Source organism: Chroicocephalus ridibundus, chromosome 2 (genome assembly GCF_963924245.1).
Source record: "Chroicocephalus ridibundus chromosome 2, bChrRid1.1, whole genome shotgun sequence".
NCBI lineage: Eukaryota > Metazoa > Chordata > Aves > Charadriiformes > Laridae > Chroicocephalus > Chroicocephalus ridibundus.
Genome location: NC_086285.1, coordinates 116,194,241 through 116,210,640, shown reverse-complemented (window position 1 = coordinate 116,210,640; position 16,400 = coordinate 116,194,241). Strand labels below are relative to the sequence as shown.

Below are 16,400 nucleotides of genomic sequence, written 5' to 3'. Positions count from 1 at the left end.
CTTTTTAAAACAAATATATTGCATACATATTTAATACAGTACAAACCTAGAATAATTGCTAAGATTAGTGCTGCATTAGTTATAAGTGTGCTTATTGTCTGTAAGCCTCAATGCACTTCACAGTGAATGAATTCATTGTTATTGGCACTGACAAAATTTACCTCCATTCAACAAATTCCATTATGCCAATGTTGTCATGAAGCATGGGACCGTGTTTTTAAGGACAAACATTTGTAGTTTTGCTACTAGTGTTAAATGCAAATTCTTCGGTACTTTCCTAGTCTGTGTATGTATAATAAAACAGTGAGTCTGAGGCACATGATAAAATTTCAAATACACTAAAATGACTAAGATCTTGATGTGAAACTTACTACACCTTTCTGTGGCCCATTTTATTTAGGTTTAGTGGGACACATTTTAGCAGACAAGAGTCTCTGAGAAAGTCTTGACACTGGGCACTTTCAGTCTAACAAGAATTGAAATAATGATTCAGCATAAGAATGTAGAACTGTACTTATGAAGCATTAAGCTCTTGGGGCTGGATATTCTTTTTTTTTTTTTTTTTTTTTTCCCTCTCCAGAAGTATAAGAAATTGTACTGCAGGGTGGTTCTTAAGAGAACAACAAGTTAACAAGGAACTTCTGGTGCCATCTAAGATTAGTTGCTTGTTTCATTCTTTCACAGTCAGTGCAGCACGGGTTTCGTGCTTTGGGCCTGACCAGATCTTCTACTTGGTGATTCTGTTCCCTTTTTATTGACTACTGCTGGCTGGTAGCCTGGGAACAAGGACTGTCTTGAATGGTTCCAAAGAATGTCTCAGAAATATGGATAGAGTCATAGTAAAAAACAGATGATTGACATTAATGTTTTGATTTTCATCATGGGTTACAACCATCTCAGTGTCCATCAAGTGAACAAATAGCTACCACTTTTCAACTGTGAAGACTGTATGTGCTTCTTTCATCAAAAAGTATATATTTTTTTACTGCAAAATCAAACAGAAGAGACAGGAGAGTCGGATCTTGGTTGTTAATCAGTGTCAGGAGATAGACCATCTGTGTCTGTTCAAGAGAAGGAGTTTGTATATGTAGTCATTTCTCAAAATGAGATCTGGATCATTTCACTTGGTTACTCTGTCACCCCATTTGTTTCAGTCACCCACCCCAGGTAAATTTCATGAACTGTACGGAAGCTTTATTTAATACAATAATAAAAAAATTCTTGGATTTTAGATGCTTTAAATCCTGTGCATTTAAAAAAAAAAAGCTATCTTCACCAAATAATTGAATAAGTTCTCACATTTTTTATCAACACTAATATTTATTGCCATTACTTCATAGTATATGTTGATAATTAGCTTTTTCCCAGTATAGATCTAAATTCTGTCTCCAGACATCTGTTAAAATCTGAGGACACAAAAAACCCCAAAATATAGTTTTCATAATTATCAGTGGTGCTGTTTAATTTTAATATATGTATTCTATTACTTGAAAGCAAAAGTCATAAGATGTAATTTCATAAATTATTTTCTTATTAGAGAACAAGCTGCATCATACTTCAAAGATACAAAGCTTCACAACAGCATTGCTGAAAACTTAGACTTATTTTTATTTTATTTTATTTTTTTTCCCATGGAGTTACTAATTTAGTATCACTTTTTGTACCTGTGTAGGTTGTTAAAATTACACATTGCCCTACTTTGCTGACGAGGGAAGGAGACAGGATTCGCAGCAATGGGAAATTTGGAGGCCTTCAGAATAAAGCTCCTCCAATGGACAAACTCAGAGGAATGGTATTTGGAGCACCCATGCCAAAACTTTACTCTACTTTCTCTGGACAGATAGGTGGGTTAATGAAGTCATGAAAACACAGAACTTCCAAAATTATATTGCATGCCTATGTTTGTTATTCTCTTATGCAATATAAAAAGGAAAACTTCAACTTGGCATAAAGTTATTTTTAAGAAATATGACCTGTACAATGTCCTATTTGAGAATTTGCCTTGTCTTATAAAAGCTATAGCTATTAAATTTCCCGAAGGAAAATATAATAATCATGAGATATTCCCCATTTTTCTTAGCCTTATTAAAGAAAGAGCATAAGCAGCGGTAATCATTCAAACAGCAGGTATGAGAAGCTGACTGAATTCCAGCATCCTTGAAAAGCAGAAGTTTCAGGTCTTTCTCCTCCAGAAAAACCATACATCGATTTAGGATTTCTTACTGTGCAAGTAAACTCTATGAAGCAGTGGTTGAAAAATTCCTGTTCTCATCAGTCATGCTCGACATCATCTATGTTATTTCCCTAACAAGAAGATACCTTGTATTTCTTGTGGGATCACTGATGTTTCATTATGTGCTTGGATTCTTTCTTTCAGAATAGAGATTATAAATGAAGTTAAAAGATGGCAGCCTCTGACACGTAACAGCTGACCTGACTGATTTTGTAAAACACTGAAAAGTCTTATTGACAAATAAGATTGTCCTTTCTTTTGAAAATTAAGTATTTGAGAACACGAAGTTTTTCTATGACGGTATTCCTAGAAATGTCCAGTGGAGAGGGGTGAGGAGAGAACGAGAGAGACAAAGCACATGTACCTATTAGAGTAGCCTTATGGATGAGCAAACTACTTAACGTAGACCAGTTGAGTGAGAAAAAAGACTAAAAAGATCTTTCCTAGGTATTTCAGTAAAAATATGTTACATGTAGGAAAAACACAGTAAGCCATTTCAACTGCAGACTGAAATACGCTGGGTTTAGCACTCTTTATATTTGTCTATCAACACATTTTCAATTGTTGAACTCAGTTATTACCCAGTGTGAATTAAATTGGAATTGTCTATAATTCAGTACAGGAACAATCATGGTAGAAGAAAAGGGCATGTTTTAATTTCACTTGGATAGTTACTAGACATTTAAAGGAAAATAATAGTGAAATTCCATATAAAGGACAGCACCTCATTACACAAGACTTGTTTTGAACTGAATTCCAGCCTTAACATTAGTTGTGACTTGCTGCTCTTCTATATTTGTAGCATAAAAGGAAAGTAGTTACTTAAACTGTGATTACACTGACGAGGTACTTCTGAAATAAATCATACTAAGAATTTACAGTGCCTTTTGTCAGTCTGCAGTAACTACCTATGTGAATGCTTTCACCCTGTGGCAAATGTAAGGTAATTTAGTGTTCAGTTAAGCTTTGTGCAAGCTACCTCATATTCACCACAAAGTGAAATGAATGAGCCTGGGCTAACATGCTTGAACCCTTTCTTTATTATTTGACGTATTTATTGAATGCCTGGACGAAGAGAAATTCTTCGTTTCATATGTTGAAAGAGGAGCAAAGTTTGTCAGCAAAATATTGCCTTGTTTAAATATCCATAGGTGGGACAAAGTGAAACTCGGGAAATGTTCTCTTGTTCCACAAGGTGGACTAGAATTCAAGCCAGTAGTACAAGCTTCAGCTTTGTAGCACTAGAAGCAAAACATACTACAAGTACATTTAATGGCATCGGAGGTAGAGGATTCAGTTTGGAGCACACAAGTGGCAACATGTGTAAAGAAATACCTACTTGCCACGTCATTTTCAGAGTTCACTGGTACTTTACTGTGATCTAAGATACGGGCTCAAAAAGAAGAGAGACATCAAAAGACTGGATGTGATTTTTTTTTTTTTTTCAGTCTCTTTACAGTCATTTTAAGAACAGCCACTGGTCCACTATAAGTTTGGGTGGTTTTTTTTTAAGTAGCACTTTTGAAAGATCTGTTTTCTTGTCAATGTTATACATTGGATTGCATTTGGTAGCCTTCTAACTCAAAGTGACCACTTATTTACTGTTTTGTGTGTTATTATTTTATTCTTCAATTAGAACTTCTTCAGCAATACCGTACAGCAGTGGTGAAACTTGATAATGTGAATAAGGACCTTGATTTACAGTTGCAGTCACTTAACACTCCAGAAATGCAAAAGAAAAAACAGGAACTTGCCGAACAAGAGAAGAGCCTCATGTTAATAGAACAAAAATTGGGTAGGTTATTGTATTGTATTTTTGGTGTCCTAAAGGAGGAGAACTGTTAACTGCATCCAGATGTATTCTACTGTTACAAACTCACAAGTTCAAACAATGAAAGAAGATGGTTAAAATTAATTAAGAGCTTAGAGATGTCTCATGGTAGGGACAGAATAGAAAAACTGTATGTAGTATGATGCTGCAGATATTGCACAGGCCAGCACTGCCCTGTAGTGTGTTCAGATAATAAAAACGCGGTCAGTTAGTGTCTTGTGAACATGAAACTATGATCTTGCTAATAGGAGATTATATAACTGTTAGTCTGGCTGGCCCAGCGCTGGAGAACATTGACATTCTTTTTGCAATGACTGCGCAGTAAAGAGCTGAGTTGCTTTTGCTAAGGAAACACAATCAAAACACCGTACTATAAAAAGAAACACCCCTAATTCTGCAGGGATAGTATTTCTTAGAAATGTTTTTTATGTCAATATCAAATAATTTATGATATTTCAAACTATATTTTAAAAACCAACATTTACTCTGTGACAACTGCAAATAAAACAAATGTTTTTACCTGTCATCTTTGAACTCAATTTTAGACATAAGGTAACAATAAAATTTATGGCATGCCTAAAAGCCTTACTTCAAAGGTTTAACATTACTGTTACAGGGTTCATTTATAACAAATATGATTAATTTTTTTTTTTAATTTGTTCTGAACTTGCAACTTTTTCATAGGTATGACTCCATCAGATAAAGTCATGGAATCATTTCAGCCTATGATGTTGGATATGCCTGACACTCCCATCCCTCCCAAAAGAATGCGAAGAGAAACAGTAAAAAAATTGTATAGGTAAGTCTGGTCTGAATTTAGTCGTTACTTTCCCATATCCTGAATTCAAAGCAAAAACTAGTTTAGATTTTTTGCATGGAAATTTTTTTTTTAATTTGTATTTGTATACAATAACCAACAATGAGTAGAGTTTGTGTAAGGCTGATTTTCAAAGTATTTATTTCCTTTAAAGTTTCTGGTGTTATTTAAGCTTGATATAAAGGTTTGCTTACTAATTCTGTTTCTCTTTCTGAACTGATTGATTGGAATCTTTGTGCATTCTTGTTCCCCGTATTTTCTGGTATACTCAACTCTGTTACACCCCAGAAGTATTTGAGATGGCTTGGCCTGTAAACTCTTAAGGTTTGATGTCAAATACTGGGCAGATGAACAGAGAATGAATTATTCTTGCAGAACAGAGAAAGAATCATTCTTACATAACTTTTTCTAAGTAACTGTCTGAGGTGAGCTGGTGGTAAAGTATTTAACACAGTTACCTCTTTACTTGTGTATCTATCATTAGCTTCTGTGGCTAGTGAGCATTTGTACACACACAAAAAACCCCAAAAAAACAGGGAAATCTGTAAGTCTGTGTCTTTGAAATGACATGGAACTAACTTTTCCATTTCTCATGTCTCTCCTCATGGCTGCATCGTTGTCTTTGCTGAACTATGGTCATATTTTTGAGATTACTTAAATCTTATTCAGTTGCATTTTGTAAATCTCGGAATGAGTTTTCACTATATTACTGTGTTTCTTTGTTATTTATATTTGCTATTATTTTAATTTTTTTATCCACATGTAGAACTTAAAGGGTCATGTGTTTAAACTATGTAATATTAGCCCAAGGCTGTTCCTCATTTTAACAGAATAATTACAAGAATAAGACGCTGTGCACAAATACAGGGTTTATAATATTTATACTAGTGGGAGGTCTGTGGTTTTGCATCAATTATCAAATACATATATAAATGAGACATATATTTTTTTATATATATATATATATACACACACACAAAAGGGCTTGGTTTATAAGGTACTGTGCTGTGTTTTTGTTTAGCTCAGAAGAATGGATCTCCTCTCCCTCAAAGAAGCAGCAGCAACAGCAGCAACAGCAACTGCTGCAAATAACCCCTTCAGAACTTAATGGACCTCCACGAAAGAGAAAGGCATAGACTGATGACACTTGCTGGAAATAGCTATGCATTGAAAATGTGAATACGTTCAGTTAAAAGAAATTCACGTTGTATTACCCATTACTATGAAGATTTTTATACCGATAGAAGATACAAATGTATTTCAGTTAGTAGTAACAAAAATTCAAGTATTTAACATTGATAGCCTAATTTTTGTATAGTTAATTTTCATTTCTAAAGGCTCTCAGAGTTTTTATGTTCGTGTGTGAAAAAAGCTTAAAATATATCCTTTTTTATTTATGAAAAAAATCAATCTTTTCAATAAAACTGCTTCAATACAAAGCACTTTGAGTGCTAATCGATTGTAATAAGTCAGTCAACAGATTGTGCCATGAAATAAGATTTTAATTTTAAAGAGCATCCCAAGCAGTCTCGGGGAAGAGAACTTTCTGGACTGCTCTTTTTTGATGGATGAGCTGTCAAGGTAATACCAATTTAAAAGGGAAGGTTGGAGCAGCGATATACTGAGATCTAACCACAGCTGTTTGTAGAGTCTTCAGTTACCTACAAGCCAGTGTCTAAGGCTGTGTCCAAGGTGTTGACATGGAAATTCTTATCTCCTTCAGACAGTGACAATGGAAAAAACAAAGTAGTAATGTGTGAGTATGAAAAGTGTAACGGGTTCACTATTTTATGGGTTGCGGGAGAGTGGTGAGGAGGTGCAAATGAGACTTAATGTTGTACAAATGCTAACCACTTTTCAGCATCTGTATTACCACAACCCTCATAAAAGAACTCCGCTGCTTTAACAGGTCAAAAATCGGTCTTTGACACCAAAAATGTCATTATGACAGAAGGCCTTGAGTAGGAAATGGCAATATCACAAAGGAAAAAGAAAAATCCTTACAGCTGAACTGTGTGTATGCATTTTAAGAGTTGGAAATGGAGACTTAAGCTGGAGGTAAAATAATCATGTTGGGAAACTGTAGATTTCTGAACACTATTTTACTTTAGCAGGCTGTCTCCAGCTTTAAAAGAAAAAAAAAAATGATGATTCTGTTGGCTTTCCTAAATACCAAAAGAAAATTAAAGTTTTTCCATGGTTTAAGAAATGGAGTCTTAAAATGCTACAGAAAGTAGTCAACAGTTAAATGACACAAACCAAAAAAAAAAAAAAAAAAAGGAGAGTCAAAAGTCACCTCTAGTGATCTGCACCACAAGGGTTTTTGTAATGATCAGGGCAGAAAGGGACCAGGCGTAATTAAAGATAGAATTTCAGCCAGGGTCAGAGTGAGCAGCTGGAAATAGGCTTGATTGGATGAAAAAGGTGGGGCAAGAGTAGAAAGCTAAACACCAGCCTTAAAGAATTTCCGCTTTGGAGTGAAAGCTGGTATCAAATCTACTGATTTATACTCAGCAACAAACATTTTATATACAACTTTTCTGAAAGGGACTTTAAGCTTAAAAAGACATGATACATCGTGCTGGAAGTTTCAGAATGCTGGTTGCTGCTGCACATCTCTGTGACATTTTAATAAACTGAAATTTCTGCAAATTAAGGATGCAATGCATTCTCTGGTGAAAGGTTCTCCAAAACCTCAAGTCTTAATGGTAGTCTAAATTATTTTAGACATCAATTTGTCCTTTTCTTAAAGAAAAAAAACATATCCAAGTATAATGTAAGATCAGCCAAAGACTAGGCTAGCCCTGCCTCATGCCTTTTCCCTGCGTTCCTAAATTTAGACATCAAGACTTGAACCAGGCAGCCATAATGGAGGGTTTGCCACAAAAGAAATTGTGCCACCACACTGAGTGACTCGGTAGTACTTCTTTTAAATCATAGAATCTTCATGGTTGGAAAGGACCTTTGAGACCATACACACACACAAAAAAAACCCCAAACCCCTACAATCTCTGCCACTAGAGCGTGCCCTGAAGTGCCAAATCTAGACGTTTCTTAAACACCTCTAGGGATGCATTTATTTTAGTTCTGACATTTGCCTAGTCCCAGCTTTCAGCCTCTGGCTGACCTTGAATCCTATTTGATTAAACACCTATTGTAGCAGAAATGTCTCCTCTTGAAACTCATCTCTTGCCTTCGGTGGTCAGTGTAGGCACTCCCAGCGCCACGTGATGGATCTCCCTGCTGGAAGAAGGAAACAGGAAATTAAGGATGGTTTCCAGAGTTGCGCAATAGCTAGCGGAGATTTCAGGGAATTTCACCAGGGAATTTTCAGGATTTTTCAGCAGAGCAATTGCAGGTTATTACAGTGCAAGTTACTGCCTTGCAGAGCTTTTTGGGGCAGCTGGTTTGGTCCTGACAAAACATTAACGCTCTGGAGGTAAGTGTCCATTTTATTTTTTTCTTTATCCATTCTGTACTCTGTAGCAGAGCAGACTAGGGACTGAAAACTAGGGTGTGGATGTTCTCACTGATGTCGTGAGGGGCTGGTGGAGCGCAGTGCAGGAAGTGTGAGAGGAGGTGGTTCTTGCTGGGGCCTGGGCCAGCTCATGGGACACAGGAGCTGGTTTCTGATGGAGGCTGGAAGCAGCTCCAGGTGGGGAAGGGCTGCTGCCTGCTGCTGTGCCATGGGGAGACGGAGCAGCTGCTCAGCAGGACTGGGTGGTGATGGGATGGGGGAGTGGGCTGCGGGTGCATAAGGACTGGCCTTGCCTGAACTGCAGCCGGTGGCACGAGGCACAGAGCGGAGCTGGCTGGGAGTGCCCTTGGCAGGAGAGGAGGCAGGAGCAGCTGGGGGACCCGGGCAGGACAGGGTTCACTCCGCAGAGTGCAGGCAGGGTTTCTTTGCCTCAGCTTGTCGAAGGGAAGAAGAGTGCAGAGGGAGCTCTGCTAGCAGGGAAAATGGGGATGGAAGTAAGAGTGCCTCCTCCAGACCTCACCTTCTCCATTTTTCCCCAACAGAGACTCCTAGAGACACTCACGTGGTGCTGCTGTCCCTGTGTGGGGAAGCGTCTGCAGTGGGCACTACTGTGCAAGGACCTATCGCTGTACCCTGTCAGGAAGCTGAACAGGAGGCCCACTGCTGTGCCAGGTGACCCCACTGCACACGGTGGGCTCTGTACACACGCCGTCCCCCCTCCCCAGCAGTTTTCCTGCTCAGAAGGTAGATTAGATTTCCCCCATTGAAAGACCCGAGACCTTGCCCTTGCCCCATCAGACGCCAATATCATCATGTTGTATGCTGGGCTCATCAGTGAAGATGGAAATCGGAGCACTTGTCACTTAAACAAGGAGACCCAGGGAGCTGCACCTCTATGGTGTCAGCTGCTGTGTTCTCCCACAGGACAGGCAACCTCTGACAAAGCATACCAAGAGGAACCTAATGTGAGCTTGGGCTTGCGTCAGCAACTGTACTTCTTCCCAGTCTCCCTCCCTTCAGCAGAGGAGAAAATGGCAGGGCTCTTTTTCTTTCACCCATCCCTAAAGGACCATAGCTTGACTTGATGTGTAAGATCCTCTTCCCCTAGGCTGGTGTGTACTTCCAGGCTTTCTGCTCTTCCTCCTTTAGCAAGCAGGGATGCAGAAACTGCCTGTGTCGGGTGAGTGGGGATACCCCTTGTAACCCAGTCAGTGACAAGTCCTTCCTTTCCAAACCACGCAGTTGTGGTGTTACAGCCCCACCATCAGTACCATGGCCCCGGCTCCACAACTAACATCCCAGTATTGCCATCTTTTCCGGTACTTCTCTAGCCACATGTATCTCATCTGTGACTTCTTTCTTCTCCTCCAAGGCCTCTCTGAGTCCCATTATCAGCCAGGGCTCCAGCTCAGGGAAAAAGCAGTGAAAGAGAAGGAGGAAAGGATGATGCCCAGGGGAGCAAAAGGAAGGCAGAGCAGTAAGCGAGGCGGGGAACCACTGCAGGATGATGCTATGCTATTGCTACCTCAGTAGCCTGGATGAAAAATGCACCCATTCCAAATGTCTGCTGAGACACTTTGTGAGACTCGAGTAGTAGAATTACCGGATGTTTTATTCTGAAGCATCTGAAGTAGGTGCATATTGGATGAAGGTAGGTTTATATTGCTGTTCTGAACTCCATTTCAGCTAAGCTGGTCAAGAGATATGCAGTCATTGCTGATGAATGGTCCATACCATCAATTGCTCACAATAGGAAGAGAGTTAAGTTGCTTGCTGTAATGTGATCTTTTCAGGAATGCAGTTTGGTGCATTTTGCAGTTATTCCTCCATCCCTTTTGCTGTGTGGTTTTAGATAACTGGGACCCAGTAGTTCAATTGAGGGGGAGGTGGAAGTGAAACAAATTCAGTTGTCCTTCTTGGTGAATGAAGCACAACTCAAGTGGTGAGCAGTCAAAGCAGGTCTAGCTCGCTGAGGTGTGTGTGTATGTTTGTTGATACAGGAACAGCAATCCCCCAAGATATTTGAAAAATCACGGCAGTCAGGTGAAGTCCCCGGTGACTGGAAAAAGGGAAATATTCCACCCATTTTTAAAAAGGGTAGAAAGGAGGACCCTGGGAACTACTGACCTGTCAGCCTCACCTCTGTGCCTGGGAAGCTCATGGAACAGATCCTCCTGGAAGATTTGCTAAAGCACATGGAGGTGATTTGAAACAGCCAGCATTGCTTCACCAAGGGCAAGTCCTGCCTGACCAACCTAGTGGCCTTCTATGATGGAGTGACTACATGAGTGGACAAGGGAAGAGCTATGGATGTTGTCTATCTGGACTTCTCTAAGGCCTTTAACACGGTCCCCCACAACATCCTTCTCTAATTTGGAGAGATACAGATTTGATGGGTGGACTGTTCAGTGGATGAGGAATTGGTTGGATGGTCACATCCAGAGAGTAGTGGTCAACGATTTGGAGCAAGTCCAGAGGAGAGCCACAAAGATGATCAGAGGGCTAGAGCACCACTCCTATGAGGACAGGCTGAGAGAGTTGGGGTTGTTCAGTCTGGAGAAGAGAAGGCTCCAGGGAGACCTTATTGTGGGCTTCCAGTACCTGAAGGGGGCCTACAGGAAAGATGGGGAGGGACTCTTTATCAGGGAATAGCAATAGGATGAGGTTACCCCCTCTTAAACTGAAAGAGGGAAGATTTAGTCTAGATATGAGAAAGAACTTTTTTATGATGAGAGTGGTGAAACTCTAGAACAGGTCTCCCAGAGAGGTAGTAGATGCCTCATCCCTGGAAAGAATCAAGGTCAGGTTGGACAGGGCTCTTGAGCAACCTGATCTAGTTGAAGATGTCCCTGCTCATTGCAGGGGAGTTGGACTAGATGACCTCTAAAGGTCCCTTCCAACCCAAACCATTCTATGATTCAATCGAAGATCTCCATTTTACTTGATGCTGCTCAGGTCTTTGAATGTTCATTAAAAATTAATGTTAGTTGTTCAGGCAAATATTCCATTCCAAGAGTCAGTTTGCTTCAGACTTCCCATTTGTTCTTTTTGTTGCTAATCCTAACAGTCATTTTCTAACGATACTTTCATCCTGCTTTATCACAGTTTGTATTTTCTGACTCCTCAAGTGTACTTCTCTTTTAATTTCTTTTTTTTTTTTTTTCCCCATGTGATAGCAACAAAGGAGTCAGTGTTTTTTTTAAAGGTCTTTTTTTCATCTCTTTTCCTAGCCAGATTCTTAATCAAAGACTTTTATGATTACAGAATGCGGCTGAGGCTGTCGTGGTGTCATTTTATGGACATTGAATAAAGCATTAGTAAGGAACTCTCATTAAAATGTTGTCTGCCTTCATGCATCAACATTTTCTCCCAATAAATTCTGCTCCCAAGGTTTTTTCACGTTTAGGAAACAAAGCCAGTTAAGATTGCATTTCATTAGCACACGGCAAGTATAATCGTTTCCACTGAGGCAACGCCACAGAACAGATCTGCAGTCAGTTCCTTTTCACCTGCCGGGATGCAGTCCAGCATAAGAGAAGCCCAAATTAGCTTTAGTTTTTTCTTTTTTAAAAGTCTGTTTGCTTATCCTCTAGCAATTAAAATGCATTTTACTGATGGTAGCAGTAACAGTATCTTTCAGTATGAAGTAGCTCTTAGCCTCCCTTTCTGCCTGTTGCTGGAAAGGGTGTATCCAGTGATCTTGACATTCCTGCCACGCCAGATCATCTCCCCAGGCTTCAGCAACAGGGATCATTTCTGTTTCATAAAAAGTATAGACATGTGTATGTGCATACACACACAGAGATATATCTATATATGCATACATATAGTTCCTCTACTATTCCGTATTTCCATAAACAGGCTCTTCCACACCCACTGTGACTGTGGAAATTCATAAAATTGCAACAGAGACAGAGCGGCGGTGTTGACTAGCTGTAGTTTAGCTGCACAGATAATCTGTCTCTGCCTGTGTTACATGTCTTCTCTCCAACGAAATGCTTCCAAGGAACAGGCAGTCTCAGCTGAACAAAGCTTGCATATACTTTTGTGCACATAAACTAATTGAATGCGATTTTATTTTAAGCCAACCTATATATAAAAGTAAGGAAAACTTTCAGATATTAGAGGCAAACAACGAGTACCTTCAATTTGCAAATATATTAATTCCTCAGTTTTTACTGTATGTTTAACATATGTTAATGGCTTCTTACAACTCTCACTAGTTTTTATAGGACAGAGTATTTATCAGGGCTCTAAAGAAATCCCCACTCATTACTTTGTGTGTAATTATTTTGTAGGATGCTAGCAGCTAGCTGTTTACGACTACAATATTTAGGCCCTGTTTGTATGCACAGAATCAAGCACACATGTAGTTTGCAACAGAAACGGGCCACAAAGAATAGACCTTCCTTCAATTTCCCAAAATTGAAAATATTTAACAACAGAACTATTTGTTTCCCAGTCTTACGCGAGAACAAAGTGTGCAAGATTTTCTGAATTCTTTTTCATCTAATAACATAGTCCAAGAATTTTTGCCTAAACTATGCAATATTCACTTTTTTTATCAAACAAATGTTCTAGTTGCTTGAAGGATATTTAGTGGGCTCTCATTTCCTATTATCCACTCCCTCTTTATCCCTTATCCTATAACTTTGGCAAATCAAGTAAACTGTATCATGCAAGAAGTACACAAATTGTTGCATTCAAGCTTAATTTCTTGAACAGGAAAATTACTTTATTTTCCCCCAATGTACTTGGGAAGTTTGGAAGAATGGTGAACCAATTCATTAACTGCGGGAACCTCTCATTCATAATTTTTTCATTAAAAAATTGGTAGGTTGAAAAGTTACTGAATAAAAAACTGGATTATTGAATTAAAAATCGCTGCTACATTGTTTAATGGAAATGATCCCAAGAAAACTAGAAGTTAACTTTCTTCAGTAAACAGTTAATGAGAACAAGTATTTCATATTACACACAGCTCCTCATTTTATCACGTTATGAGCAGATCCAAAATATAGTAATGAAATGGCAGTATCTTAAAATTAGTACTTAATTAAAATGAAAATTAACTACAAACTAACTCATAAAAAATGGGCAAGGCAGACTGGTGTGGTCCCGCTTTGTCTTCCTTTCAAGGACCTGTCTTTTTAACTCTAAGAATCTTTTAGCACGTACGTGCGCGCACGTGTATAACATCGACCTAAATGAAGGGCTGCTGTGTCTGAAGTCACAGACAGCAGGTCCATCCCAGCTCCAGCTGGAAGAGCGGGTTGTGCAAGAGGAAGATTCATGACAGCCTGAGGAATGCAGTGAAAAGAATTCTTCCCAAACAATGGAGAAGGCCATTCCGCAGTTGCTCAAGAGCTTCTTTTCTTCAGTAGAGTCCTGGGGCAATTCTAGGACAGAGGATGTCTTGTGAAAAGTGAGAAGGGGTGGTTAGAAGTCCTCATAATGCTAGGCACTTCTGGCAGAAGCAGTCATGAGAGTAGTTTTAGTAATGCATGCCAGAGCTAGCTCAGTGATGGGAAATCAAAGCAGAGCTGCTGAAGTGGAAGTACGCGGAAGACTGGGACACGTGCAAGAAGCCTCGCATGCTGAAATTGAGCCTGTTCCTGTTGCAACTGGGGGTCTTTGCAGAAAAATTGGCTACAGAGAGCTGCCTTCAGTATAGCAGCTTTATCTTCCATCATCCATGCCTGAATTGACCTGAAAGGTATAGAGAAAAGCTGGTTGAGTCAAACTGCTGCAACAGTGGAGTAAAAATGGGGATGGCTTAGATCAATTGCTAAGTAATGGTGTGTTGCTGTTGCAGTGTGTTGTTAGACAGACATGTGCAGCCTTGCCACTAATCATGTCCTTCATTGGCATTTTAACCACTGTTTTGAAGTTTGTAATTACATTCTGAGTGGAGAGCCTTCAGATGCCAAAGGCACTTTATTGTCAAGCACAGCTTGAAGGGAAAAGAGTCCCTCTGAGAGTGGGTGGTCAGGCTTATCTGACTTATCCAGCTGGACTCTGGATGGAGATTTTACCTACCTGCAGAACTGAGCCCATCGGGGAGTCAGCGCCAGAGCATCCAACCTGTACAAGATTTGACCATTCTTGTCCTCCTCCTTACTCTGCAAACACTGTGAGGCCAGCAGGAGTGCTGGCGGGGGGCTCTACTTGTCTCACACCGCACAAAGCCAAAAGGGTCTTCACTTTTTCCTCTTAACTGTTACTGAGAGTAATCTTGTGATGCTTATAGAGTCTCTCTCTGCTCTACCAAACTTTGCCGCCCACATATGCCAAGATATTTCAAATCTAAACAAGAGCCCTCAGAGATTTCTGAATGGAGGAGTGTGTGGCAGGGAGTGGGGAAGTGTGGAAGCGATGGGGAAGGTGTAAGGAATCAGACATTGATGGCTTTGAAATTTGAGTCTGAAGTTTTACATCTCCCAAAAGGAGACCTGACAGTTTGTTAGGTCTCTGCTGCTGGATGCTTCCAAGACTGAAGTGGCTTGGGGTTAGAGATGAACCAGCTGTGGAGGCTACTGAGAGATGACTTCAAGAGTCCTCAAGATACTCAGCTCTGTGGTAGGAGTTTCCTACAATTAGATGCTGAAGGCAACAGAGAAGATGAGCAGAAAACCAGAAACTGCTGGAGCTCCTGAAAATAAAATCCCAGGTAAGTATTTGAGAAGTAACGTGAAGGCTGAACTGAGAGACAGACATATCTGTCAACATTAGACAGAGTTACTGTGGTAGATTTATGGACAACCTCACCAGTGAGACTCCTGACGTTGACAAGTAGGCGCGGTTTCTGGATTCTAGTGATTACACATTGCAAAACCCAAAGGCGGTGGATCTTCAACTTACTTATGCTAAATACCCTATTCCAAAAGACTTTTTATGGGCCGCTTTTCCTCAGTTCTGTGATGACATAACTTCCCCGAGTCACTGAAAGATCACAGAGATGGAATCAATTTTAAGCAAGGTTTGGTGGTACAATAAGCCGTTCTTCTTATGGGAAACAGAACTCTGATTTTTTTTTTTAGCTTTCTCATCTTCCTTGTGGGGGTTTTTTGTGGCTCTCAGAGCCAGAGCCACCTAATCCCCACTTACTCAACCGCCCACTGAATCACAGCGTGGGAACATGTGTTCTAGGCTATGCAAGTCCAAGTAATTTTTTATGTTAATACTAATATTTCAGAAGTGTAAGCAGTATTTTCTAGAAAATGGAGTGAGCTTGGAGAAAGAGAAATAACTATGGATATATGCAGATACACTTCATGTACTTTACATACAACATGTCAGGTATTCTGGAGAAGAGTTGCTCCTTACATATTGATAGACTGTTTCTTAAATCCCGTAAATACATTTAAAATGTTCACGTTGATTTTTTTTTTTCCCTGAAGTGCTCTACTTTCTCTTATCTTAGAACAGTAATATATATGACTTCTGGTGTTGAGAAAGATTGGAAACATTATTTTAACCAAATGTGTTGAAGTGCAAATAACAAGTGAACTTTTGAACTCTCTTGCATTCTCTGAGGGTCTGGAGGTGTCGCTGCCAGGCTTGGAGCAATAACAGAACACGGATGCTTTCGTTAGAATTTTGGCAATTAGAATTATCTGGAATTAACATGGGATTACAATTGGGATGCTCCTAAGCAACTTCAAACCTCATTCATGCTTCATGATGTTGAATCAAATGGTATATTTTTACACGGTTTTTTGTTTTGTTTTGTTTTTCATATGTATCTTCTCAATAGTAGAACCATGTTTTCAAGTGATCTGTCAGCATTGTTTCATATTTTAGATCCTCTTTAACTCAGCAGATAAGAAAACTAGCATAGCCAAAAAACAAAGGATATTTGCAATGTATTTGTTTGGGGGTCCAGCTTATCACTTCAAACTGGATTTCTCTTGAATAAGCGTTACCCAGTTTCTCTTCTGAAAGTTTCTTGTATGTAAGAGGGTAATAGTGACCCTGTGTCAAATGCATGATAACATTATCAAAATAGAGGAATTTGGGGTCAAAGAGTTTGCTGGTTAGC

At 39.5% G+C, this 16,400-nt stretch overlaps 1 protein-coding gene across 1 annotated transcript in view; it reads left to right on the top strand.

Annotated features, from left to right (window-relative positions):
- Positions 1–7,493, top strand: part of SMCHD1 (structural maintenance of chromosomes flexible hinge domain containing 1) — an 84,035-nt gene extending 76,542 nt beyond the window's left edge. Inside the window, exons 45-48 of the mRNA XM_063326650.1 lie at positions 1,673–1,844; positions 3,870–4,028; positions 4,749–4,863; positions 5,903–7,493. Coding sequence (XP_063182720.1) covers positions 1,673–1,844; positions 3,870–4,028; positions 4,749–4,863; positions 5,903–6,017 — 561 coding nt within the window. The 3' untranslated portion in view covers positions 6,018–7,493. The remainder of the gene's footprint in view (positions 1–1,672; positions 1,845–3,869; positions 4,029–4,748; positions 4,864–5,902) is intronic.
- Positions 7,494–16,400: the final 8,907 nt, after the last annotated feature.